This window comes from Mastigoproctus giganteus, chromosome 9 (assembly GCF_048544385.1).
Source record: "Mastigoproctus giganteus isolate SK-2022 chromosome 9, ASM4854438v1, whole genome shotgun sequence".
Lineage (NCBI taxonomy): Eukaryota > Metazoa > Arthropoda > Arachnida > Uropygi > Thelyphonidae > Mastigoproctus > Mastigoproctus giganteus.
Genome location: NC_143583.1, coordinates 169,122,935 through 169,149,875, shown reverse-complemented (window position 1 = coordinate 169,149,875; position 26,941 = coordinate 169,122,935). Strand labels below are relative to the sequence as shown.

At 40.2% G+C, this 26,941-nt stretch overlaps 1 protein-coding gene across 2 annotated transcripts in view; it reads right to left on the bottom strand.

Moving 5' to 3' along the window:
* The window catches only part of LOC150080881 (uncharacterized), a 597,772-nt gene that overhangs the window by 451,084 nt on the left and 119,747 nt on the right, over positions 1 to 26,941 (bottom strand). For both annotated transcript variants that reach the window (XR_016547378.1, XM_090381140.1), the window contains exons 5-6: positions 21,409 to 21,464; positions 10,429 to 10,496 (exon numbers count right to left, since the gene is read on the bottom strand). Coding sequence is in view for 1 of the 2 variants with exons in the window: in XM_090381140.1 (XP_090237266.1) it covers positions 10,429 to 10,496; positions 21,409 to 21,464 (124 nt within the window). In the remaining variant the exon portion in view is untranslated. The remainder of the gene's footprint in view (positions 1 to 10,428; positions 10,497 to 21,408; positions 21,465 to 26,941) is intronic.

Sequence of the window (26,941 nt, the reverse complement as noted above, 5' to 3'; positions counted from 1 at the left end):
GAGTCGGCAGTCATACATCAGGTGGTCCAAGGTCTCCTGTGAATCCCATGCACAAAATGGATTGTTGGCTATTCCCAGTGTTGTTAGCTTGCTGCGTATGGCACCTTGTCCTGTTAATAAGTAAGTGCAACAGAGTCCCGAGGAGAACCACGTTTGTACGTCTGGAATGAACTTGCGAGTTATCTCCCCTTTTGTGGACTCCATCCAACGTTGTTGCCATACGGATTGAGGTAGTTTTGCAGTCGTTTCTTTTCTGCAGATTGATCCGCAGCGGGGTCCGTGATGTGGTCCCTATACGTCGTGCTCTTTCCTCGTCCAAGCTGGTAGAGCATGCCTGTGCATATCACCTCCAGGTCAAGAGGCAAAGCCCCCATGATCACCTGCAGGGCGTGGGTGAAGACAGCGTTGCAGACCCGCGTCATGGTAAGAAGAACTGGTCGGTGAATAATATTGAGTTTCCTGCTATTTTCCGCTTTCGTTGCCTTGCTAAACCACACACCTGAGGCGTATATCGCTGCTGGAATGAAGACTGTTTTGTAGAGGAGGGTGAGAGTGTGCCTTTTTAGGCCCCAGTCCCAGCGCACGATCCTCGCCACCATTGCTACGTATTTCTTCATCGTTGTTTGGATGTAGTTCAGATGTAGTAGGAAAGATAGTTTACTGTCGAGAATGATTCCCAGGTGCTTTTGTTCCATGACCAGTTTTATGGTTTTCTTGTTAATTTTAAGTTGTGCAGGCCTTCTGGGTGTTAGGTATCCTTTGGGGAGAATGGATTTAATCTTGGTTGGAGAGATTTGCAAGTGGTGCTTTCTGATCCATTCCTGAAGGACGGATAGGGCTCCATTTGCAGTTGTTTCCATCTGAGCCTTTGAGTCAGTTTCCAAGGTTAGGGTTAGGCCGTCCCCAAAAGCCAGCGCCTGGATGCCCCCAAGGTCCATATAGAGGAATTCATCCAATAGATAGTTCCAAAGGAGCGGTCCAAGCACAGAGCCCTGCATGCATCCCCTGTAGATTTGTCTTTCAACTCTAGAGTAAGGTGCCTGGATTACCATGCTTCTCTCAGTGAGATAACTCTGCAGGCAGTCGTACAGGTTTATGGGAAGATTTGATCGCCTCAGTCGCGGAAGGACGCTCGACCACCAGGGGGGGTGTCAAATGTCCCGGCAAAATCGACTGAGACGACGAGGAGATTCCTGTTTATAGGACTTCTTTCTTCTTTCTAATCGGTAACTTGGCGAGTGGGGGAGCAGAGACACGAGGTCTCCCCCCACTCCTGCAACGAGGAGGCGTGCCGGATTCTACTGTCATATGGCTGGGTGCCCCTGAGAGATTCAGGGGCACTCAATTTAGGGGTAAATAAGGAAAGTGAACGAAAGCGGGCAAATCCAAGAGTAGGACTGCCCTAAGAAGAAGTGATGAGAGTTTTAGTAAGGATTAAATATCTCACTCAGGGTGGTGAGAGAGAGAGAGAGAGAGAGAGAGAGAGAGAGAGAGAGAGAGAGAGAGAGAGAGAGAGAGAGAGAGAGAGAGAGAGAGAGAGAGAGAGAAGAAAGTTTGTTGCTCCGGTTGTTTTCTCTCCTAATGGCCTCTCTTCTCTTAAAGGCCTTAGTCGGGAAGGTGTCAAATGCCTTAAAATTGGGATTTTATTTTTGTGAGCCTTGCCTTGTCAATTGGTGGTGTGGAGTCTATTAAGGAGAAGAGCTGTTGCCTTAGATCCTGATAACAATGACGATCGTTGTGTATACGGTCAGTAGTTTCAGGCTCGCCGCAGTGACACTGTAGTGTCTCTGTTAGGCCCAGTTGGCATAGTTTGACATGGTCCATCATTAGAAAGGAGGCATACAGGCCTGCATAATTTGCAGCCTGCAACGTGCATAATTTTTCCATCTTGATTAGCTCTTGTACGTTAGGGATGTATTGTTGCTCCCTTATCCGTGGTTGTCCAGGTGTTCTGCCATTTCTGCCTCATCACATTCCTTATTCTTGCGATTTCCGTTTTCTTTTCAGCCTGCAGGTCAATAGTGATGTCATCAATAGTCGTGGGTATTCCTTTGTTTATTCTGTACTTCAGGTATCTGAAATGTACCTCTAGATTTGCTGGCATTTTTTCTAGTAGAGATTGTAATGCCATTGTTGAAGTTCGGCAATGCCCTTGACATGGTTAAAAGGGCCAATCTTTGTGCCTGTTCCAGATGTTTGGTTATTATCAAACGCACTGGCTCCATAAGTAAGAATATAAAGGAAAGTACAGTTATAATATAACCCTAGAGTGTGGGCTTTTAGGCCCCATTCTCTGCTGGTTCTTTGCTTGAGGGTCATCAGGAAGTTCTTGGTCTTCTCTTTTAAGTATTTCGTGTGTGGGAGGAAGTTGAGTGTTTCATCCATTATGACGCCTAGGTATTTAGTTGTTTGTGTATACAGCAATACCTCGCTTAGCACGGCTTCAAACAGCACGGGTTTCACTATAACACGGTTTTCAATTAAATTTAAGTCAAAAATTTACTGTACATATTAAAACACATTCAATAGCCTACACACTTACTCTCCATATATGCTGCATTGTCATAGCCTGGGTACGCATAAATATATGTTACGGTGCGAACTCTATTGTCTCACATGCACATGTGCCAATAGTTCCCTTCGGGCAGTCAGCAGCAACGTGCAACAGTGTTCAGTATTTTTAATTCCAGCCTGACAAGATGATGTGATGGCTTTTTATTTTTTATCTCTCTAAATACTATCAAAACTATATTTGCATCTTGGCTAGAAATCACCGCCACCAACATGCGTTCTGTTTGGCAGCATGTTTGGTAGCATGTAGGCAAATGATTTCGCTGGTTTTGAATCGCAAATTCAGACAATCACAGAAGACGTTGTGAAGATTAGAAGAGACTTGGGATTCGAAACTTTGGACATTGCCAATGTACGTGACTGCACTAACTCACATGCAAATGACTTAGATGATGAAACTCTCCTTGAAATTGATGAGCAAACTGCATATGAAGAAGAGAAAAACAATTCTGAAGTGGAACCAAAATAATTTTCAACAGAAGAATTGGAGAAAGTTTTTTGGAGATTGACGTGGCCTGAGAGGTGATTATGAATTGAGATCCGGATGTTGAACGTAGCATCAAGATACGGCAAATTTTACAAGATGGGATTCGATGCCACAAAGACTTGTATGCCAAGAAAAAGAAGAGACGACTTCACCAAACTTTATTATTGAAATACTAAATAAACAAAGCTTTTTTTCTCATCTCTAATGTTACCTTTTCATTAATAAAATTTTTGCAATATTTTTTATTTCAAATCCTTCTAATTGGCTATCAAGTGCAAATTGTTTATAGATTTATTATAATTTGTTTATAGACTTTCTCTGGTACGCATTCAATTAAAACCCATTATAATTATACCTCAATCAGCACGGTTTCACATAACACGGAACAGTTTCGGTACCAATTGTCAGTGCTATGCGGGGTATTGCTGTATTTAATCCTTTGTACTTGACGAGTGGTAGGCGTTCTCTGGCGAGTTTCCCCTTGATCAGCATTTGCGTCTTTCTTTTTGTGGATACGTTCAATTTGTGTTTATCTGCCCATATGGCAAGCTGTTCTAGGATTTGGTTTGCATTATTTTCTATCTCCCTCCTGAAGTCGTCGGCTGTGACAATAGTGAGGTTGTCTGCGTAAGCTATTAATGTTGTTGATTGGAAGGTCTTATGTCCCCGCAAAGTCCACGAAGATGGCTAAGGGGTACTTGCTGTTAGAGTTATCTCTTGTGGCAATCAATTCCGAGATGGCGTCTTCTGTGCTGCGCCCGAGGGTGAATCCATACTGCTTTGATGAGTATAAGCCTTTTGTTTTATAGGTGTGAATCAGTCTGGCTACAATGACCTTTTCCAGAACTTTGCCAATGACCGGAAGGAGGGCAATCGGACTGTATGAAGTAAGGTCTTGTTCAGGTTTGTCGGGACTTTTCAGAATGATTTTTAGGTTTGCCAGCTTCCAGGTCCTGGGGAAGGTGCCAGAAAGGAGACAAGAGTTGAGGGCACTTTAGCTGGTGCAGGGGGCCACTTTCCATGCCCTCTTCAGGACCTCCAAGATGTCATGCCCTGGGTAGTTCCAATTCCTCATAGTGGCTATGGCTTGACCTATCTCCTCCAAGATGAACGGCATTTCCTCTGGGGGTCCTTGATATGCTCTGTTTTGTCGTCTCATTTCTTTTTGGTGTGATGTTTCTTCATGTTCCAGGTCTTCATAGGTGATCATGTCCAGGATCACACTGATGGTTTCTAACCAGTCATTTGTGGAGGTATTTCCCTGGACGTCCATGGTATCATATATTTCCTGTGAGGAGATCTTGCTGTTGAGCAGTTTATAGACTAGACCTCATGAATCTGTGTTTCCTTTCGTTTGGACTAGCCTTTCCCAGGCTGCTTTTTTCTGTTGTATGGTTTGATAATAGCGTCTTCTCTGTCTGTACCTGTCCTTCAAGTTATTGAGTTCGTCTTGTGGCTTAGTTGGTACTCAGCTCTGTGATACCCCTTTCTTGTTGTCCTGCATTGTTGTTTCAATTCGGTGAGAGTCACCGTCGACCAAGGGACGTGATACGTTTTTCTTTTTCTCAGCTTCATTGATACTTTGTATGCTTTGATCTTATCTTGTAATTCCAGTATGTGTTGTTCTGTATTCAGAGTCTGTACGGCAACTACTTGTTCCTCTGTTAATTCCTCCTTTAGAGTGGTATCAAATTTCTCCCAGTTTTCTGTTTTTGTTTGGAATCTGTATTGATCCGTGTGGTCTGTTCTTGTACGCCTTATCTGCTGAAGTACAGAGAAGGTTATGGCATTGTGGTTGCTTGTTGAGATTGCCAGTTGTACCTTCCAGTTTTGCACCCACTGTCCCACAGCTGGGGTAGTTAAGAAAACATCAATGTATGAGGTACCACACGGCGTGATACAGGTTGGGGGATGTCCTTGCATATTGAGTACCTGCAGTCTGTGCGTGAGAATGATTTCTTCTATGGTCTGTCCTTTTTCATCCAATTGCAGACTGTTTCTGGGGGTCGAGTTAGGGTCAACATCAGTCAGGATAAGCATACGTTTGTTCCTAAGCTTGTTGAGTGCTAGTAGTCAGCATATGGCTGTATTGGATTAGCTGATTGAGAGTACTGGCAGTAGAGGAATATGACAAATTGGCCAAAACTGCCCTCCACTCAAGCAGCATGCGTGGTGCACAGCGAAGTGACCTTGGTTACTATGATGGTGGGATTTGATATGACAACGGCAGCCCAAATCCATCTTCTGGTATTGCCGCCATGTTCCACTGTTATTGGATTTGATTGGATTAGCCAATATGTCAGGGACATCCCCTTGGCCAGGCCCTTGTATGAATATGGCTCTTGAATTGCTGAAATGTGTATGGTTTGCTCTATGATGGTTTTTGTCAGATCACTAGTGACAGCTATTGAGCACTGGCAGTTTAGATGAAGAATTTTTAGATCTTTCGGATTGCTTTGGTTTCCTCTTCTTGTGTTATTCTTATTAATTGGCGTGTTATTCATAATCGGTTTTTGATCTGATGAATTCAACTGCTTTGATAATTTCTAGGCATTTGGGATCTTTAAAATGTGAAGTTTAAGTAGGTGGTACACGTCAGAGTGCCCGGCACATGGATGACTGGACCCAGGGTATCCCAGCACACCATCGCCCAAACATAACACCGCCACCACTGGCTTGGTTTTGTCCCACGGTGCATCCCAGCACCATCACTTCCCCAGGTAAACGAAGCACACGTACCCGGCCGTTTACATGGTGCAACAGGAAACGTGATACATCGGACCAGACGATCTTCTTCCAATCACTCAAGGTCCAATTTCGATGCTTGCGTGCCCATTGTAGGCGCTGTCGTCGGTGAATCGTGGTTAGCATGGGCATTCAGAGTGGCCTGCAGCTATGGAGCCCTTTTCAGCAGGGTTCGATTTACTGTGTGTTCTGACACATTACTCCCTTCACCAGCATTCCAATTGCCAGCTAGTTGCGCCACAGTCGCTCTTCTGTTTTTACGTTCCATTCGGGAGAGCCTTTGCTCACGTCGAGTATAAATAAGCCATTGTCGTTCATCATCTCGCTGGCGGTTTGTGGCTTTTCCGTCCTCGGATCACTTTAGGTAGGTACTGACCACGGCTGACTAAAAAAAAAAAAACCAAACAATTATATTTAGGCCACCCGAATAATTAAATTCATCTGCCGTGCTGTGTCTTATGTCTGTTAATTGCGTGTGTTCTATGCTCGATTTATCTGTTTGCAGGACGAAAAATCCCAGTTTTGTGGGGGGAAAACCTTGCTGTCCACGCCTGACACCGACTAACTCAGCCACGGAGTGAAAAAAGCCCATTAAAGTTCCTCGCGTCATCGACGGGATTCGAACCCGGGCCTTTTCCACCCGATGTGGGGAGGACGGTGACGATACCACTGTGCTACCCATGCAGACAACCACGGCTGACTGTGAGCATCCCACCAGCCATGCCGTTTCGGATATGCTCTGACCCAGTCGTCTGGCCGTTACAATTTGTCCTTTTCGCTTAAGTCCGCTGCCTTTCCCATCTGAAGAACAAGAGTAACACTGATTAACGGAGCTCAGTATCAGGTGTTTTTTATACCGTGTGCCGACCCGCGCACGCACCGTAGTTCACCTGCAGTTGCTTCGATTTGCATAACAACTCGCTGGTCATGTTTTGGCTCATCGGTTTATATATAACATAAACACGGGCCCCAAGCACTCACAGCACTTAGAAAATCTGTCGGCACGTCGAAGATAACAACGACATCAGCACTGGCCTTCTTCTGATGCGAAGCATTTTCACTCACTATATACATCTCTTTAAAAAAGAGATACGTAAAAGCTATAGCTTCTCGAAAACGAACGACATGGATACGTTTCGTCCAATACTCTGGCAATGCAAACTGGTGGGGCCTTCCCTACAAAATCTCAAAGAACAAGACCTCTTCATTAGAATTTTTGATACTGTGGTCAACAATTCTGTCAAGACATCTGACTGGTCGGACTCTATTAACACTATTTTGTACAGATTATTCCCAATTGATGACTCAACACAAGCTCACTCCAACACTCGTTCTGCAAACTCTGAATATAAATCTAAGAAGCTACTCCTCCATTTACTTCTGTGGAACTTGAAACTGTCGGAAAGAAAATCAATACTAAAAAATGTCCAGTCTTGACCTAGTAGAAAACGTATTTGTTTTAAGGATTATTAAATTAAGACCACTAGTACTGATTAATCTTTATAATACACGTTTGTAAGAGGGCCTCTTCCCAGACATATGGAAAACAGCATTACTAAAACGTATTAAAAAATATGACAAACCAGCTTTGCAACCAAAGTCCTATAGACCTATCACCCTTCTGGGAAATCTACGGAAACTGCTAGAATGGCTCATGGCTTTGGCCTTATGAATATCCTACAATCACAGAATTTACTGTCGTCCAATCAATATGGTATTATGGCAGGCAGGTACTGTGAGGACGCCCTGGTTGAATTTACCTCTTATATCGAAAATTCGACATCTAAATACACTCCTGCTATTTTTGTCGACTGATTTCCTCTGGTGGGAAAGCGTCCTCGAACGTCTCCGCACCGGTCAGTGCCGTCAACAACTTTATCTTTTCTTCAGAAGTTACTTCAACAACCGGCATGTGCTTGTGAAATCAAAATTCTGTCAGGTCTCCAGGCAGGTGTATCAAAGGTGTCCCCAGGGGTTTATCTTTGGGCCCCTCTTCTGGAACACTGCCCTGCAGGAGTGGATTTCCAGATCTTTTGACCACACCAAAATAATTGCCTATGCCAATGATGTAACCATTTTGATCAGTGGTCACTTTCGTGCAGCTTTCGAAGTCTCTGCTAACACTGTTCTTGCAGATCTTTATGGTTGGACTGTAGACAACAAACAATCCATCAGTTCTTCGAAGACTAAAATGATGATTTTTGGCTCGAAATTAAATATTCAACGCCATCACAAGTTCGAGTCAATGTTCGACTCCCAGTTGTCACAGAAACGAAATATTGGGGTGTGATTGTGGACTGTAGATTAAATTTTTTCTCAGACCTTAATCATGTAACTGCTAAAATTAGAAACTTTACTGGTGCCATCGTGAAAGTCTCCAGAACTGACTAGGGTCTCTCGCGACGGACCATGCAAGTTTACTACAACGCCGTCTTCCTCCCTATAGCAACTTATACCACTGGCACATGGTTCCACAGGGCAAAAATAGTTAATTTTCAAGCAAAACTAGCTACACTGGTGTGAAAACTTAAGGACCAACACTATTTCTAAAGGCTACAACCACAAAATTTTTACTTTTACAACCCCAAAATCTTTACTTAAGGTACTCTTTGCTGATGAGAGTAGATTCAGTCTCAGCAGAGATTCTGGACGTCAGCTAATCTGACGAGAGGTTGGCACACGGTATCACCTCGCAAACATCACCGAAAGGGATCGATATGGCGGTCAAGGTGTTCTCGTCTGGGGAGGCATTATCTTGGATAGACGTACACAACTCCAGATACTGGAAGGCAGTACTATAACCGGTGCACGCTACTGTACTGAGGTAATCCTTCCCCATGTGCGTCTGTTCAGAGGTGCCATTGGCCCCGAGTTCATATTTATGAATCATAACGCCACACCCCATCGCACTGCAGCTGTGATATGCTTTTGGAAATTTAGGACCTTGTTCGTATAGATTGGCCTGCCCGTTCCACCGATCTAAATCACATCGAACACATATGGGACGCTCTGTGAAAATGTTCACCAGCTGAAGATGGCGCTGGCCGAGGAATGGTCAATGTTACCGCAAGAACTTATCAATAACATTGTTCTAAGTATGGACAGGCGGTACAAAGCCTGCATCGACATTAGGGGTGACCATATCTCCTACTGAGGACCACCTCTTCCCTTTGTTCCATCTTTGGCAGTGATGCATCTGTATTAGTGCTATGTTGCCATTTTTGAATCAAGTTCCTCTGTACCGTTTTGTTTCCGTTGTCGTGTCGGTGTTGTTTCCTTCTTCATTTCTTTACCTCACGAGGTTCCTTTGGTATGATTTCCCCATATCCAGGCCACTCCTATGAGAAGCTATAGGTGAAAACCTGACTGGTCCTTAAATTTTGCACACCAGTGTAGTTTACAGAGAACTATGCTCCTAAGTATGCTAAAAGTATACAACAATATTTTCCTATGGTTATTACACCAATGTTTTCCCTCGTTTTTCTCCCTTAAGGTGCAGTCATACCTCAGAAATGCTGGCATTACAGTTGGACTAGCCAGGCATAGTGCAGATTTGAACCCTATTGAAAATTGTTGGAACATAATGTCGTCTAAAATTGCTCAGAAGAAACCAACAAGTAAGATTCAGCTGCAGAAGAGCATTGTAAGGGTGTGGTACCACGAAATTGTACCTCATGTTGATTAACTCTATGCCAGATCGTTGTAAGGCTGTAATTGTAGCTCGAGGAGGAACATCAAAATATTGAGGACTTATTTTGCTGATTTACAGTACATAATGCTATTACGTTAACTTGTCATTTCAGTTTGTACACGTAAACACAATAAAATGTATGTTTGGTTGTCGTGATTGCCATATGCATGATTTCTCATATTTCCATTAATTACGCATTTTAACCTTTGGGAAGATATTTATGGAAATTAGGTATATCAGGTGGAGTCTTTTTATTGAATTTCATTCACAGAGATATATATCCCATCTAACAAATGCATTTCGAACATTTCTGCAACCCATAATGCAGCAGAAAACATTATTTGCAAAATTTACAAGGGACGCAGTTTTTTTGTCGGCCACTGCAGGTAGGTCAAGATCATTCAATAACTATTCCGTAACGCATTCATAATTCAATTCCACTCCTTCTCATCAACAAACCGTTGGTCTACGAAGCGCATTGCTTACATAAGCAGTTGGCAACATAACCTTCACATGCCTATAGAATTTCCCTCCACTATAGTAATAAATTATTATTATTTTAAATCTAGTAGAACCTCAGGGTGACTAGAGGAGTTTGCACCTCTATCGTGGCTGTTTTTTTTTTTTTTTTTCTCCCAACAGAAATATACTTATATCACAGTTAACAAAGGGCTGCAAATTTTTTTTGTAGAGTCGTACGGACACGACCTCCCAACACGAATACGTCAGAATTTCTAATAAATTTCGCTTTCTGATCTGAATATTTCGGTATGCAATGATAAAAATTATGCAATTTCGGTATGCAATGATAATAATGATAAATCAAATTAATGAAAAAAAAAACAAAAAAACTCAGAAAGTAAAAAAAGTTCGACAGTATTCAAAACAGCGGATTTAATATAAACAAAATTAATAAGATATGATAGTATCTCACCTGAAACAACTCTTTCAGGGAAAAGAGCACTCGTCTCAGTTCCTTCCCAGTGGAATTCTTAAGCTTGTCTGTAAACATATACATAAAACAGAAGAAAAAAAAATAATACATTAATACGGAAGTAAAGACATCCAAAGTATAGGCTAAACCATCTACATCTAACAATTTTATTTCTGTAATAAACTTTACCTATTACTATTGATTTAAATCCCATAATGAACAAAAATATTTTCACCACTGCTGTTGAAGGATTTTAGGCGAATCAGCAACTTATGCCATATTGCGCCGTATACACTGTCTGTAAATTGCATGTGTTCGGGGGTTGATTTGCTGTGCGCTGGACGAAAACCCGAGTGGCTGGGAGAAAAAAGAATGCTACTCTCACTTGAGAGTAGCATTCTTAATAATAATAACAACAACGGACATGATAGCCAGTGGTTGACACTGGACTACCAGCCTGATGGACCCTGGCTCGAATCCCGCTTTGGCAGAAACGAACGCGGCCCTATTACGCTGGAAGATTAATGTAATAAATAAAAAAAAAAAACATCGCGAAAGTTGCTCCATTGGACTTGCTTTCGCCAAGGTTGGCTGTCACTCGCGAGAACTAAAAATCTACTGGACATAAGCCGAAGCTAAACAAGTCCACCTACATAGATGGATGATGTCGCAGAGAATTATTAATCGTACTGCATCGAGTGTAGCACAGGATAAAATCACTCGCGTTCAGGCCTTAGGCAGAGGGGTTGGCTCGAAAAGTTGGAGACATTCTCCCCAGCAAGACAGTGGAGCAAGTGGCGCCGTCCCCCCGTATGGCTACCACAAGAGAAGGGCAAGACCATCCAGCCCAACCAACTGGAAGTGCTTCCTGCGCAACTGGGCTAGTGATCGCCCAGGAAGTTGTTGTTGTTATTTGGTTTTTTAGGAGCATTAGCAACTAAGGCCATATTGCTCCGGTGCGGTGGTCATTCCCTGACCTTTCCGCATGTTCCGTATTTGGTGGTGACGGGCTCGAACCCCGGTCTAATCAAGAAGGGTGTGCTACGCACTGCTGCTCCTTCCCACCTGGCTACGGAGGCGCCTCGCCCAGGAAGGAAAAAGATGCCAACCCATGAAGTGGAGCATCGAAATGAATACGTACATCATGCAGGCTTACTATGAAATAACCAGGCAAGAGACCGATATGACAAAATACAGGTCGCGACTACATACCAAGTGGTAGGAACGATTCCGGAATATTCAGGTCACCAAACAGTGATTAGTGGAACAAAGAAGGACCTTCTTCAGGAAAAACCTAATAGCTCCTGCCAACTTGGCAAAAATCAAGCAGGATGTGAGCAATCAACCACAAAGAATATGGTCAATATGGAACCAGAGAAGGAACAGCATACTACAGAACCAGAGGAGGAAGAACAAGAAGAAATACAACCCAGAGCAGCCGAAGTGGAAAGAGACGAAGTCATAATATCTAGAATAGAAGACAAGTGGAAGAAGGTCCTAACAGAATTTGAAGGAATGGATCCCACGAGAACTCACGTGATACATAAGCAGAGGCCAAATAAAATCCTGTGGAGAGTAACACCTCAATCGGCAAATAATACCACATTACCTTGACAACAATGGTGCAAGGCTGGAGGCTATCCACACAGCCATATATTGTGCTGCCACAGCAGCCACTAGGATTAATGGAAAAGACACGAGCAGCAGAAGAACCGAAAACAGAAGTAACTGCCAGCTTGGAAAAGAAGACGTCAGCAGAAGAATTAAGAGTCAAGATAGGTCAGTTGACCCAGTACCAACAGGGTAACAGATGTAAGAAATTGATTGGAAAAGTGAAGAGCATCCTAAAGAGAGACAGCATCCACAGCAAACATGAGGAGTCAGAGAATATGAGAATACTTGGACACACTGAAGCAGAACCTCCTCGCACTCAGCAAGAGACTACGCCAATACAAAGAGAGCTCTCAGAGAAAAATAAACAACCGAATCTTCAACGAGGACCAAAGAGCCTTCTACAGGAAACTGGGAGAAGACGAGAAAGCACGAAACGGATCACCCGAGAAGAAGACGATCGAGAAGTAAAACAGTCGATCAGGAACACCCACAACTAGCGAACCCCACGAATTGATAACATCCACAACTACTGGTACAAGAAGCTCACCTGCACACACAAGCACCTAGCACAGCAGTTCACTCGAATGATAAGGCACAGTCTGCGCGGGAGGCAAGTGGTATCGTCACCGTCCTTCCCACACCGGGTGGAAAAGGCCCGGGTTCGAATCCCGTCGATGACGCGAGGAGCTTTAATGGGCTTTTATCCCTCCGTGGCTGAGTTTGTCAGTCTCAGGCATAGATAGAATGGCTTTTTACCAAGAAACCGGGGCTTTTCGTCCAACAAACAGACAGACAAATTGACCATAGAACACACCAAATTAACAGACATAAGACACAGCACGGCAGATGAATTTAATTATTCGGGTGGCCTAAATATAATAGTTTGAATGATAAGGCACCATTCTGCACGGGCAGCACAGTGGTATGGTTACCTCCCCAAAAAGGGTGGAAGAGGCCCGGGTTCAAATCCCTTCAATGAGGTGAGGAACTTTAATGGGCTCTTTTCACTCTGTGGCTGAGTTAGTCGGTCTCGGGTGTAGAAAGAAAGGTTTTTCGTCCAGCAAAACAGACAAATCGACCATAGAACACACGCAATTTACAGACACAAAACACATGGATAGATGTGACCAATTACGGGTGACCCTAATAAATAATTTGATTTTTTTTTTTTTGAATGATAAGGCACCCAGAGACAATCCCAAAGTTTCTCACTGAAGGAGTCACATATCTGAAGCCTAAAGACAGATACTAGAAACCCAGCGAAATACAGGCCAATCACCTGCTTCTCAACGATGTACAAGATCCTGATGAGCTGCATAACCAAGAAGATATCAGACCAATTAGAGTCAGAAAATAACGGCCAAACAGCAGAAAGGTTGCAGCGGAGGAGCAAAGGATGTAATGAGCAATTAACCATTAATGCTGCAGTTATGGAGCAAGCCTACAAGAAGCACCGCAACCTGTACAAATCGATTACCGCAAGGCCTTCGAATCCGTACCTCATAGCTGGCTAATAAAGACCCTGAAGATCTACAAGGTCAATTCGATAGTGACAAACTTCCTAGGAGCAACAATGGCGAAATGGAGTACCACCATTAAGGTCGAGAACATCACAGCCAGATCAATCCCCATCAGAAAAGGAATCTTTCAGCGAGATGGTCTGAGCCCACTGTGGTTCTATCTAGCACTCAACCCGCTATCCACCATGTTTAACAGCAGCAAGTATAGATATAACTTCAAAGAAGGAAGAAAGAACCTGTACACCCTCACCCACCTGATATACATGGATGACATCAAGCTCTACATGGAAACCGAGAAGCAACTCCAGCAACTTGCTGAATTCTCCGGTTCACAAAAGAATTCAGCAAGGATATCAGAATGGAATTTGGTCAAGACAAATGCAAGACCCACGCACTGTTTCAGGGAAAATTAATTGGCAAAAACTAACAGCTGCTGACTGGTAAAGAGATCAAAGCTATGACAGAAGGAGACGTACAAATACCTAGGGATGATGCAGGCTCAGCAGTTAGAGCACAAGGAAATCAAGAAGTGCCTTACCAAAAAATATCATAAGAGACTCAGAAGCCTGCTGAAAGCAAAATTGAATGGAGGGAACACAGTTAAATCCATAAACACCTATGCAGCTCCAGAACTAACATACTCCTTTGGGGTCATAGAATGGACTAACACCGAGCTAGAGGATATCATGCGAAAGACAAGAACAATGATGATCAAGGCCGCCAAAACCACCCGAATTCACCAGTGGAGAGACTAACAATAGCTCGGAAAGAGGGAGGAAGGGGCCTGATAGAGCATCAGAAAACAGCAATAGCTAACCTGAAGGATTACTTCGAGAACAACCCAACACCACTCCACCAGGCCATAAAGAAGATAGATAACTGGTATACCCCACTCAGCCTAAGCGAGGAGCCCACTCCCACCCAGACAGCACAAGAAGCGAAGCTAGAAAGATGGGCAAAGAATACACCCATAGTAGACACCACAATAACCTCCACCAAGATCACATCAATAACACTGCTTCCAATGCATGGCTCACAAGCAGGATGCTCTTCCCCGAGACTGAAGGATTCATGCTGGCCATCCGAGACCAGGTAATCAACACCAGAAACTATAGAAATTACATCGCAAAGGAGCTCGGAATGTCAGATGACACATGTCGACGATGCAACCTAGCCTCAGAAACGATCCAGCACATCACAGGGGGATGCAAAGTGGTCACCCAGACTGAGTACACTCGTAGACACGACCATGTAGTCAGGATAATACATCAGAAGCTAGTGAGGAAATATCTGTCGAGCAAAGAAAGTGTACCATATCACAAGTAAGAACCCCAAGTAGTACTCGAAACCCCAAACCACAAGCTGTACTGGGATCGCCCCATAATAACGGATAAGACCATCCAACACAACAAACCGGATATAAACCTTGTGGAAAACATGGAAAAGGCTACCTACCTGATTGACATAGCGGTGTCCAACACTAGCAATGTTCAGAAAACCCATGAGGAAAAAATTAGAAAGTACACAAACCTGAGACATGAGGTCAAGGAGATGTGGCATATGCAAGAAGTAACGACCAACCCGATCATCTTGTCAACCACCGGAATGGTGCCAAAGACCCTACACAGCAGCCTAGCAGCTATAGGTCTCCCAGATAACACCTACAAGGAACTCCAGAAAGTCTGTAAGATATGGAATCTTACAAAAATAAATTTTTTTTATAAAGACTTTGGAAGTGAGTTTTTTTTATTAAAAGATTCTTGCCGCTAGTGGGATGAGTTGGCAATATCGTCTATTTCACTAATAAGATTATTCAGTAAGAAATAAAGGCAGGGTCTGTGCTTTCAACTTCCATTATACTCTGGGATATACAAAAAGAAAACTACAGCAAAGCAGCATGGGGTCTGGCGCAAACAGACGAATTAAGGTTTATGCGGGGTCATAAACAGGAAGTGCGTTCTTGACCAGCACATAAGTTTCAAAAGATACATGCTGTGGTCACTAGATGTGAGTTTCGTAGTTTTAGAACGCTACAGGGACGTTAGAGAGAAGGGAGTGTTGTTTTTTGGATAATTGGCTAACATCTAAGGGCACACAGTATGGGAAAAAATCTGGTAGAATTGTAAAAAGGGGAGTATTGGAACACGTGTTACTGGGCAGGCTGAGTAAAGGCCTTCTAACAAATGAAAGGAGAAGAATCCAAGGATGAGCATAGGATTGGAAGGAATGACTGGTAATAGACATGGCGGACTCGGGAGTAAGATAAAGGAAGGTAGAACAAAAAAGGGAGTGAAAGGGTTGGCTGACCAGTTTAAGATTGAGTAGTTAGTCGAGAAAGGGTAGATAAGTTGTAAGATAGAAGAATTAGTGAGAGAGGCAGTCGAGTAAGTGGAGAGAATAAGTTAAGATGTATTAGTCAGTCAATCCATCAGTAAGTCAGTAGCAGATAGTAATTTTGAGTGAAGGAGTGAAAGGGATGGAGAAAAGTGCCGTAGAAAAAAATTAAATTAAAATTGTTGGACAATAAAGGAAGCCGGACGTATTGTCAGTAAAGTGCAGAAGGCTTGAGTTTGATTTTATTGGCGCAAAAACCTGCAGAAGGCAATTAAAATAGTTGAGGAGGCAGAATACGGTAGAAGTTAGTTCACTGCAGGATCTCTCACAAAGGATGAGAAGAAATCAAATCCATTATCGAGTAACGAGATGTCTGATACCCAGGAGATAAATGGTGCTGAAGCCGATAAAGTCCGGAGCCAAACAAATGTGAGAACAACCGTTCTAACCAGATGAAATGAAACGCCCTTAAGGAGCAAGGGTACCCGAAACCCAAGAGGCAAATCCGATAACTCCTGTAGAACTCTCCAAGGGTTTCTGAGATACGTTCCAGATGGAACAGACCTGCTATTCACCGCGAGAAAGATGAAGGACATGCCGCAGAGCCCTTCAAGATAACTAAGTAAGTGATTAGTTCTCTTAAGTATTCTCATTCACACAAAAGACTGTAGATACTCTGATAGCCGAATTGGTAGAACTTTTAAACAGAACACTGAGATAGGTATAAGAATTACTCAGTTGTAAGGATAGGTTATTGTAAGGATGTGTGCTGAAGGACAATAACCAGAGCATGTTAATAAGTGTATAGAAGTCTTTTAGTTTATTTGAAGTAATTGATGCCTTGTTTAAAATTGTTTGATAGGCTACAATTAAATATGTTTTGGATGGGAATTAGAAGTGAGTGATACCTGTTAATAATCATTGTAATAAGTAAATGAATAAGTATTGAATTTTGGAAAGGAATTAGAGGGAATAAGAAAAACGACGGTAGCCATCAAATGTTCAAATTGTTATTTGTAGAAATTGGCAGTGGCATGATTACCTGTATTGTAGAAGGTTGTAAATTATAATCTGTTATAAAGGGGGGGGGGAGATAACAAATTCTCCAGAAATTAAGAGTATGGAAGATTAATCTAATTTTGGAGTAAGAAATTGACTTGTAAAGGAGAGAGAATGTTAACAGATTTTTGAAAGTTATTTGAGCTCAGGTGTAAGGAGGAAGACACATCAGTTCTTGAAAGGGGAATTTTGATTATGATATATATAAGTAGATGAGATTAGATTATTTTGTCATGTGTTTGAGTTTAATCATTTTGGTTTTGATGTATTCATGTAAATATGTACAATAAACTAAATTTTATATACAACTTTTGTGTATTTTTTATTGTTCTGAGCACCAGCCTATCCAAAGGGCATTAAATACATCTAAAGAGCTTTTCCCCTTGAACCTAAAATTTTCTGTGAAGTTAGTCAGATGCGCAAGTGAGGAGTTATTTAAAAGGGGAACTAACCAAAAGGATATATAAATATAAATAATAATAAATAAAAATCCCCACCCCCACAAGTCGCAATCCTGAACACATGTAGGACAGTTGGAGAGTTCCTCCACCAACAGTAACACCAGACATAACCACCCTTTGTTCGTGGTAGCAGTACCCGTCATGAAGTGGAATCCCCAATCAGGGAGAAATAATATAAGAGCAACAATAATAATAATAAAAGTTTGACGGGTGGCCAGATCTTGGCATGTCTACAACTGAACTGATTTCCCAAACCTCTTAATAACTGTTATACTATGTTGCGATATGAAAAGTAAATTTCGGGTTATATTTCCCAGAATTTCTATATGTTTATTATAATGACTTATGCACCAACATCGAGCCATGATGATGAAGAAGTTGAAGAAATGTACACCGAAATTGAGAGTCTTCTAGATGAGCAGAAAACCCACTACACTATTATTATGGGGGACTTCAATGCTAAGGTTGGAAAAAGGCAAAACAGCGCAGAAAGAGGAACTATAGGAAATTTTGGAATTGGTGAAAGAAATAAAAGAGGTGAAAGACTTGTGGAATTTGCAGAATCTCAAGGACTGTCAGTAATGAACACTTTTTTCAAGAAAAGGGTGAACAGAAAGTGGACATGGAAGAGTCCAAATGGATTAACAACTAATGAAATCGACTTCATTCTCACTAACAGAAGATATATTGTGAATGATGTTACTGTCCTGAATAAGGTAAATGTTGGAAGTGATCACAGAATGGTAAGATATACACTTGATATAGATGTAGGAAAGGAAAGGAAAAAACTGACTCGAGTAAATAATACAAAAGGTCTTTGAGATAACAGAGGAGGAGAAAAAGCAGTATGTACTGGAACTTACGAACAAGTTTGAACTTCTGCAGACTGCTCAGGACCAAGATATCGACGAGGAATATTACAACTTTCTGAAAGTGATAAAGCCCAAGAAACCTATAGGGAAACAGAAATCCAAAGAAGAAAAAATTAGTCAAGAAACATTTGTCATGATGAACCGAAGACGACAAATGAAAAGCAAGAAAAACACTGACAGAGAGAAAATTGAGTATACTGAGTTATGCAAAGCCATTAGAAAGAGACTCAGAGAGGACATAAGATTTAACAGAAGAAAAGTAGAACAAGCATTAAGGGAAAACAAAGGATTTAAATCAGCAGCCATGAGCAGTAATACAGAAATACAAATGATACTGAAACTGAAGAATAGCGATGGTGTATAAACAGCAGAGAAGGCATGATTCAAATAGCAGACGACTATAGAGAATTATACAAGGAGCGAGAGAATCATACCAGCAGTGGGGAAGCTGGATTGCAAAGTAGCAACACATACGACATACCCGATATTCTTCCTGATGAGGTAGAACATGCATTGAAGAAAATGAAGAATCGGAAAGCCCCGGGGGAAGATGAAGTTACTGTAGAGTTGTTAAAATTGGGAGGAAGAGACATAACACAAAAACTGGCAAGGCTCTTCACAAAGTGCATTAGAAAAGGTGTGACGCCTAAGCAGTGGAATAATGCAATCATAGTTTTGCTGCATAAGAAAGGAGATAAATCAGAAATTGGAAATTATAGACCAATTAGCTTGTTATCCCACATCTACAAGTTGTTCACAAGGGTCATTACTAACAGATTAGAAAGAATACTTGATGAGAATCAACCGAAAGAGCAAGCTGGCTTTAGAACAGGATTCTCAACTATGGATCACCTTCACGTAATATCACAGCTAATGGAGAAAGCAAATGAATATAAAACACCATTATGCCTGGCATTTGTGGATTATGAAAAGGCATTTGACTCCATACAGCATATGGCATTGTTTCGGGCACTGGAAAGACAAGGCATAGATACCCCATATATTATGATTTTGAAGAAAATATATGAGAGTGCTACCTCCTTTATTAGACTAGACAAAGACAGTAGCAAATTTAAAATCTAGAAAGGAGTTCGACAAGGAGACACAATATCTCCGAAGCTGTTTACTGCTGCCCTTGAGGAAGCTTTCAGAATTAGACTGGTCGCAGAAAGGAGTCAATGTGAACAGAGAGTAACTAAACCATTTACGATTTGCAGATGACATTGTGGTTATAAGCCACGATCCCAAAGAATTAGAGGAAAATCTTAACCAGTTATGCTCTGTTAGTAAGGATTTTGGACTAAAGATGAATATGGCTAAAACAAAAGTAATGATGAACAAGTATGCCACAGAAAGGAACATAATGATTGAAGGAGCAGTAATTGAAAAGGTGGAGTCATATACTTATCTGGGACAAGTTATTAGCTGTAATAATGATAAATGGCTGGAAGTCAAGAGAAGAATAAATTTTGGATGGATAGCATTCAGGAAATATAGTCACATACTGAAGAGCAATATCCCAGTTTGTCTGAAACGTAAAATAATGAATCAATGTATACTCCCCACCATGACTTATGGAAGTGAAACTTGGCCACTCACCAAAAGAATGGAAGAGAAGCTGAGAACTACACAGCGAAGAATGGAACGAATTATATTGGGAATCAGACTGTTAGATAAGAAGAGAAACACATGGATTAGGCAGCAAACTCAAATAAAGAACATTCTTATCAAAACTAAAGAACTAAAATGGTCTTGGGCAGGACACATAGCTCGAAGACATGATGACAGGTGGACTAAGAAAATAACAGAATGGTATCCAAGAGGAGCTAGAAGAAAACCTGGAAGACAAAGGCGGAGATGGATAGATGAAATTCATGAGTTTTTTGGGTAGTAAATGGATGGCCAGTGCTCAAAACAGAAGGAACTGGAAAGTTGCTGGAGAGGCCTTCATCCTGTAGTGGATTGAAAATGGCTGATGATGATGATGATGATGACGTACTAGGGAATTGCAACTACATGACAGTAGTAGTGCATGTCACTTTATTAGGTACATTCCTGCTGTGCACACAAATGGTTTGTTCCACAACGTTGCATGTCACATGACCACAGCATAACGAAATGGTTATATGCCACCCGTCTAAAAATATCTCACTCTCTCTCTCTATCCGATGGCATAATTACACTACTTCAGTAACTTTTATTAACCTTTGGCAAATGGTTGCGTACTAAATGGATAATAATAATACATACACTCGCATGTATGTATTATTATCTAACTATTATTTTAAACCAGGGGTGGGCAACCTCTGGCCCGTGGTCGTTTTCAAAACATATATAATAAACGGCTCGGGATTATTATATACATTTTTGAATTAATGGAATTTCTGACGTAAATATAGAAAACACGCATTGCTATGACAAATATCGATTCCTTAATAAAAATAAACACAATCAAATCTCTCATTAAATATTATAAAAATAAAATATTGCAATTTTGGTTACTGGAATTGTAGCTGTATTTTTGCAATTTTATCTTGAATTTGTATTTTGCTTTTCTTATTAATAAAATTAATTATATGTACGTGTATGTATAAAATTACAATAAAAAACATAAAACTGTTTATGACAATTTTTTCATTATACACCATTTTAATAATCCTAAAAATCGTGGAACGCTAAAAAAAAAAAAAAATTACTTGCAGTTTACCTCACGGACATTTTATTTTGCCTGCCCTTTATAAAGGTTGTCCACTCCTGGTCTTAAACTATACGAGAAGGTCAATTTCGAATTCCAGTTTACTATTGATTTACCATTTTCTTTCTTTTTTTTTTTTTTTTTATTTCGCCCTCGTGGGTAGCACAATTGGTATAAACACTCCTCCTCACACCGGGTGGAAGAGAACTGAGTTCGAATCAATTGTCATTGCCCCTTGTCATTGAGGGGCAATGACAAGAATAATTTTTATGAGTCTTTTTTCATAACGTGTGAGTTAGATCTCAAAAGAGGGTAACATGGTTTTTTCCTTCGGGAAACTCGGGTTTTCTCTTCTTTACGAAAAACTAAGAAAGAAGAAAAACTCATTTTCTAAGAAACTCGATGAGATGAATGAGAGAACTTACCTAAGATGTCAAGGACTTTTTTCAACAGTTGTGTCTTTTTGTTGATTGCCACATTGCTAATAAAAAAAAGAAAACACAAACATTAATTAAACTTAATTTATTAATGTTGCTGACTATTTCTAATTTTTTTTCCCTTAAATCAATAAAGATGGAGCCACGGTTCACAAAAAGAGTAATGAGAGTATATTGTACTACATGTTCAGTAACGTGGACTATGAATTCGAATAGCTCAACGGCTGAATGTGCTTGACAATGTGTCTTGTACGGCATGGCACACGAATATTACATGCATAGCTGCCCTGCCAACTTAGTTTTCAAAAAGCTGGAGACCGGGACAGGAGACTTTTCTTTTTTCGCAAAAAAAAAAAAAAAACAATGAAAGCAGGAAATTTTTTGGGGAAAAGCGGTTTTGACGTTCACACACTGCACAAATAAAATTTAACAGAAATCATCCTGCCTTCATCCTGCAATGGATTGAAAATGGCTGATGATGTCTTTTTACTGTCTGTTCGGTATTATTTACAAAGGAGATATTTATCAATAATAATAACGCCGATTGTCTTTAATTCTGCAAGTTTTTCCATCACATACCATTGAAACTTCAAGGCTTATGAAAGATAACACTTGTTTGTCCATAAGATCTTGACTGAAAATGGTAAAGTTTGAGAAAACTACTGTACGGTTTTCACCTTTAGAAATTACGATTTTTGCATGTCCAACCACAACATTTGTACCGTTATATTCTTTTCGATGCCTAGAATTTGTACGAAATCGAACTTTTTGTAACAAAGTCTCTCTTGTGAGAAGGCCCCCTGAGCTTACCATTGTCCCTGCCGCATTCAGTTTGTATATATTTTTGTAAAAGTAACACAATATCGCTCATCTTTCAATCCTCCCAGTGAATTTTTATGCTTCCGACCTCAAAATTGAACAAAACTACTGTAAAACATTTTTTATTAATTCGTTGGTAATATTGAAACTAGACATTTTAGAAATAATTATTATAGTGCTACATTGAGTAGGAGTTTAAAATCAACACTTGTTGAATAACTAAGAGGGAAAAATAGTATCATTCAATCTCTGCAACTGTGAATGGGTCCTTTTGATCCCAAAATGAAGGAAATCGCCTTGTAAATTTACCAAACATGATTACACTAGTCAGAGGACAGAGAATTTAAAAATTTCTAATGCATTGCTATGAAAAGCATGAACATAACATGTTACAAAGTGTATAAAGCTACCAGTCATTTTATTTCAAATAAACACAAAACTTTCCTTTTATGATTTTGCTATAAAATATAGTAATTTTAATAAATGCGAAAAAATAAAACATTTCCACTTTGCTATGAGACGTGAGACAATACAGGGAATCAATGATGGGCATAGAATTTATGTAAACACCGAAAGTTATGTTGTTATGTTAAAAAAACCTTCCCATTTCACCCATCCATTTGCTCCAGAAGTGGACAAACGTTTGGAGCGAATAGACCAGTGAATTGGGAAGTTTATATTTTTTTTTGGCTGATGCTGTATAAGCTTGCTTTCTTGCATCATATGCCGCTACTAATGCTAATTATCAATATTAGAATCAAGTCCGTCCTATGCGATCGTTACCTATGAAAAATATTATTGCAAATCATACGAAATATTGTGCAAAGTTGAATTTTTACTAAGCCACATTTCACACCAAACATGAAAAATCAACTTAAAATCCTTACTTTTAAACGTTTTCCGTGCACTACAAGTACATAATGAGATAAATTTCAGTACAGGAAGCACATTCAAAATCGATATTAGAATCAAATCTGCCTAACCGTGCATTACTGGTGAAAAATAAATATCATTTTTACTGGAAATCATACAAACTATTTCGAAAATGTTGAATTTTTTCCTAAGCCACATTTCACAACAAACGTTAAAAATCAACTTAAATATTTTACAACTGATGAATTTTAAACATTTTACATTTACTAAAATAATATAATTAGATAAATTTCAATATTAGAATCTCATTCAAATCATAAAAAGCGAAGAGCACTCAACGAGTTATAAGCTTACATATTAACATGAAACAACGGAAGTTTTATATTTCGAGAAAATTGTCAGAAACTGGCTCTTTTGCCAAATAAAAAAAACGCCTTTTCCTTAGTACCCTAGGGATGTGTTTGTCAGATTTTAATTAAATTTGCATACCCAACAGCATTTTTGTACAGTCCAATGTTGAAATTTACGCATCTTAGACCTCCAAACGTTGCTGGATATTACAAGTTTACATGGTATTACTTTCACAAAATAGTAAAAAGGTTGGGATTTGTTTAATAAATTTTCCCTTACCCACCAACGTTTTTTACTGTCAAAAATGAGTTCAAGTGATAAAAAATTCTGAAAATAAGTGCAAGGTAATAACAGTATACAGTGATTAATTCATCTATGCATTACTAAATACAAGACAGTGGTACAGCAGCACATGGCACACTCTGTAAAATGCAACTAAATTTAAAATTGTGTGGTCTCCATCCGTGGTTACAGAAAAACCTCAACAATTAGTATTAAAAGCTGAATGAACATCCGAGCTGTTAGCATGTCAACCTACGTTGTAGTGATTTTTAAAATGTAAGTTTCAAAAATTTTAATATTATTCAAAACCACTAAATATTTGAAACAACAGTAACAATAAACTACCACATTTTTATGGTTTTTACTAGAAAAATGACGACAGTACATAGATTTCATGAATATACATGGAAAAAAAAACTATTACAGTTTTTCTTGAACTGAATCTCAATGTGTGTGTGTTATAATAGGAAAATTCAGGATAGCCATATAATTTCCTATCTAATTTTTTTTTTTTTTTTTATGAGAACCCCAAACACGAGAGGTATTAGAACCTATAGTACTTAGTACCGTGCTTGGGTTTGAGGTTAAGAAGACGAAAGAAGATATTTGTTGACATTGGACTTGAACTTTCTGTAGATTGTAATTTTCAGGAAATACGTATGAAGGAAGGTTGTTCCAGAAAACGGCAGTTGAATGAATAAATGAGGAAGATGAAAAGTTGGTTCTGTGGGTTTGAAGTTGGACAGTAAATGGATGTTGGCTGGTGGCGGCACGTGTTCGGACTGTTTTGAAAGAGAGAGCAGGAATTATAGAAGCCAATTCAGAAGAACAGTGCCCATGGAAGTATCTGTAGAAGAGGCATGCAGCAGAAACAGTGCGTCTATGAGAAAGCGAGTGGAGAGACTCTGTTAGAGATGAATCATTAATTAACCTAACTGCCCTCTTCTGAATGGAATCAAGAAGCCGGAGAGAGGTTTTGGGGGCACCACCCCAGATATGGGAACAATATTCCATGGCAGGGCGAATTTGCGATTTATACAGAGTGAGAATCTGTTTGGAAGAAAAGTAACGCCGAGAGCGAAAGAGAAAACCAAGTTTTTTAGATGCAGAGGAAGCAATATTTGTAATGTGCTTGTGCCAAGAGAGATTAGAAGTCAGGGTAATCCCCAAAAGAGATATATCATTTTGCCTAGAAATCGGAGTGTCACTAAAGATAAGCATAGGAGTAGAAGAATCCTTTTTGCGAGATATAAGACAAGATTGAGTTTTAGAAGGGTTGAAATCAACTAAGTTGTCTTTGCCCCACTGGAGAATTACCTGAAGATCGGCATTTAAGGAATTGGTAGCAGATTTTCGAGAAGTTGAAGCTAATTGAGCAGGACAAGGTTTCTCAAAATGGAAAGTTGAATGCAATGTGCTATCATCGGCAAAACTATGGATAGGATTTCCAGTCAATAGAAGAAGGTCATTGATATACAAGAGGAAAAGAATGGGGGAAAGAACTGAACCTTGGGGGACACCGGCATTAGTGGAGAAGTTAGAAGACAGAGAGCCATCTACCATCACCCTCAGTGAGCGATCAGAGAGAAAACTGGATAACCAATTACTAAAAACAGTTGGCAAACCATAAGATGGAAGCTTGTTTAGAAGACCTTTATGCCAAACACGATCAAAAGCCTTTGAGATGTCAAGAGCAACTACTTGTGTTTCACCGAACCTTTCCATTGAATTAGTCCATAAATGGGTAACATAAGCCAGAATATCTCCAGTGGATCGACACTGACGGAATCCATACTGGTGATCGTTGATCAGACGGAAGGTTTCTAGGTAGTTTAAGAGTTGGCAGTTAATTGATTTCTCCATTACTTTAGAAAGAGTAGAAGTAATAGCAATGGGACGATAATTGGATGGGAGGGATTTGTCACCCTTTTTAGGAACTGGCTGGATATGAGCAAATTTCCAAGCAGAAGGAAAAACACCTTTGGAATAAGAAAGTGAAAAAAGGCGGCAAAAAACAGGAGTAAGTTCAGGAGCACAGGTTTTGAGAACAAGTGGAGAAATACCATCAGGACCTGGAGCTTTCTTAGCATCAAGATTCATCAAAATCCTTCTGATATCCTTTTGACGGAAGACCACAGGAGGCATTGAATGGAGCGTGTTGGGAATGGTGGGAGGTGTTTTACCAAGATCATTAATACATGAGCTGGAAGAAAAATGGGATGCTAGCAGGTCAGCTTTATCCTTGGCTGAAGTGGCAACAGAACCATCTGGTTTGGACAGAGGTGGGAGCAAAGATGGGCAAAAGTTGCGGCCAATAGCTTTGGCAAGAGACCAGAATGCTCGGCTACCATTAGGGCAAGAAGCAAGTTTTCTACTCTTGGCCTGTTCAAACTCTAGTTTGGACTGGTTAATAACTGGTTAATAATTCTAATTTTGAATTAGAGCAAACACAAGCTCTCAAACCGTGGTAGTGTGCATATATAGTAATAATTACCACTATTAGAATCAAGCCCATCTCGATGTATCAACAGATGCCGAGTTTATCATATAATTCATAATTTCCCAATGCAACACTTTGCTGCCCTTATACTTGAAAAGAATTTGGAGCAAACATGTGAAAATAAAGGTAATTTTTTTTAATGGGAAACAACATTTTGAAGCATCATCACATTTATTTCAGTATTTTGACTGAAAATATCATTAGCATTAGCAAAGGCACATGATGCACGAAAGCAAGCTTATATAGCATCAGCCAAAAAAAAAAAAAAAAACCCTTATTTCACCCATCCACTCGCTCCAAATGTTTGTCAAGTTCTGCATTGAATCTATTTAAGCTATCAACTTCTACGACGACAGATGGAAGTTTGTTCCAGCAATCAACCACCCACTGGATATCTCCAGATATAACTCTAGAAATAACTCATTCATAGACTGCTAGATCAATATTGGGCGAGCTCTTTGCATATTTTCACAGGAATAAAAGTTGAATTTTACTAATATTACAGAACATACTGCATTCTACAGACCACACTTATACTCTGCCTTCATAGTTACACAAGCATTTGTGTAACTTTGTGAAAAGTTTACAGGAGAATAACAGACAGACAAAGTCTGTCTGTTATTCTCCTGTAAACTTTTCACCAAATATCTAACACATCTGCCAGACCAATAGTGTTGATTTAGTGAATACATGCTG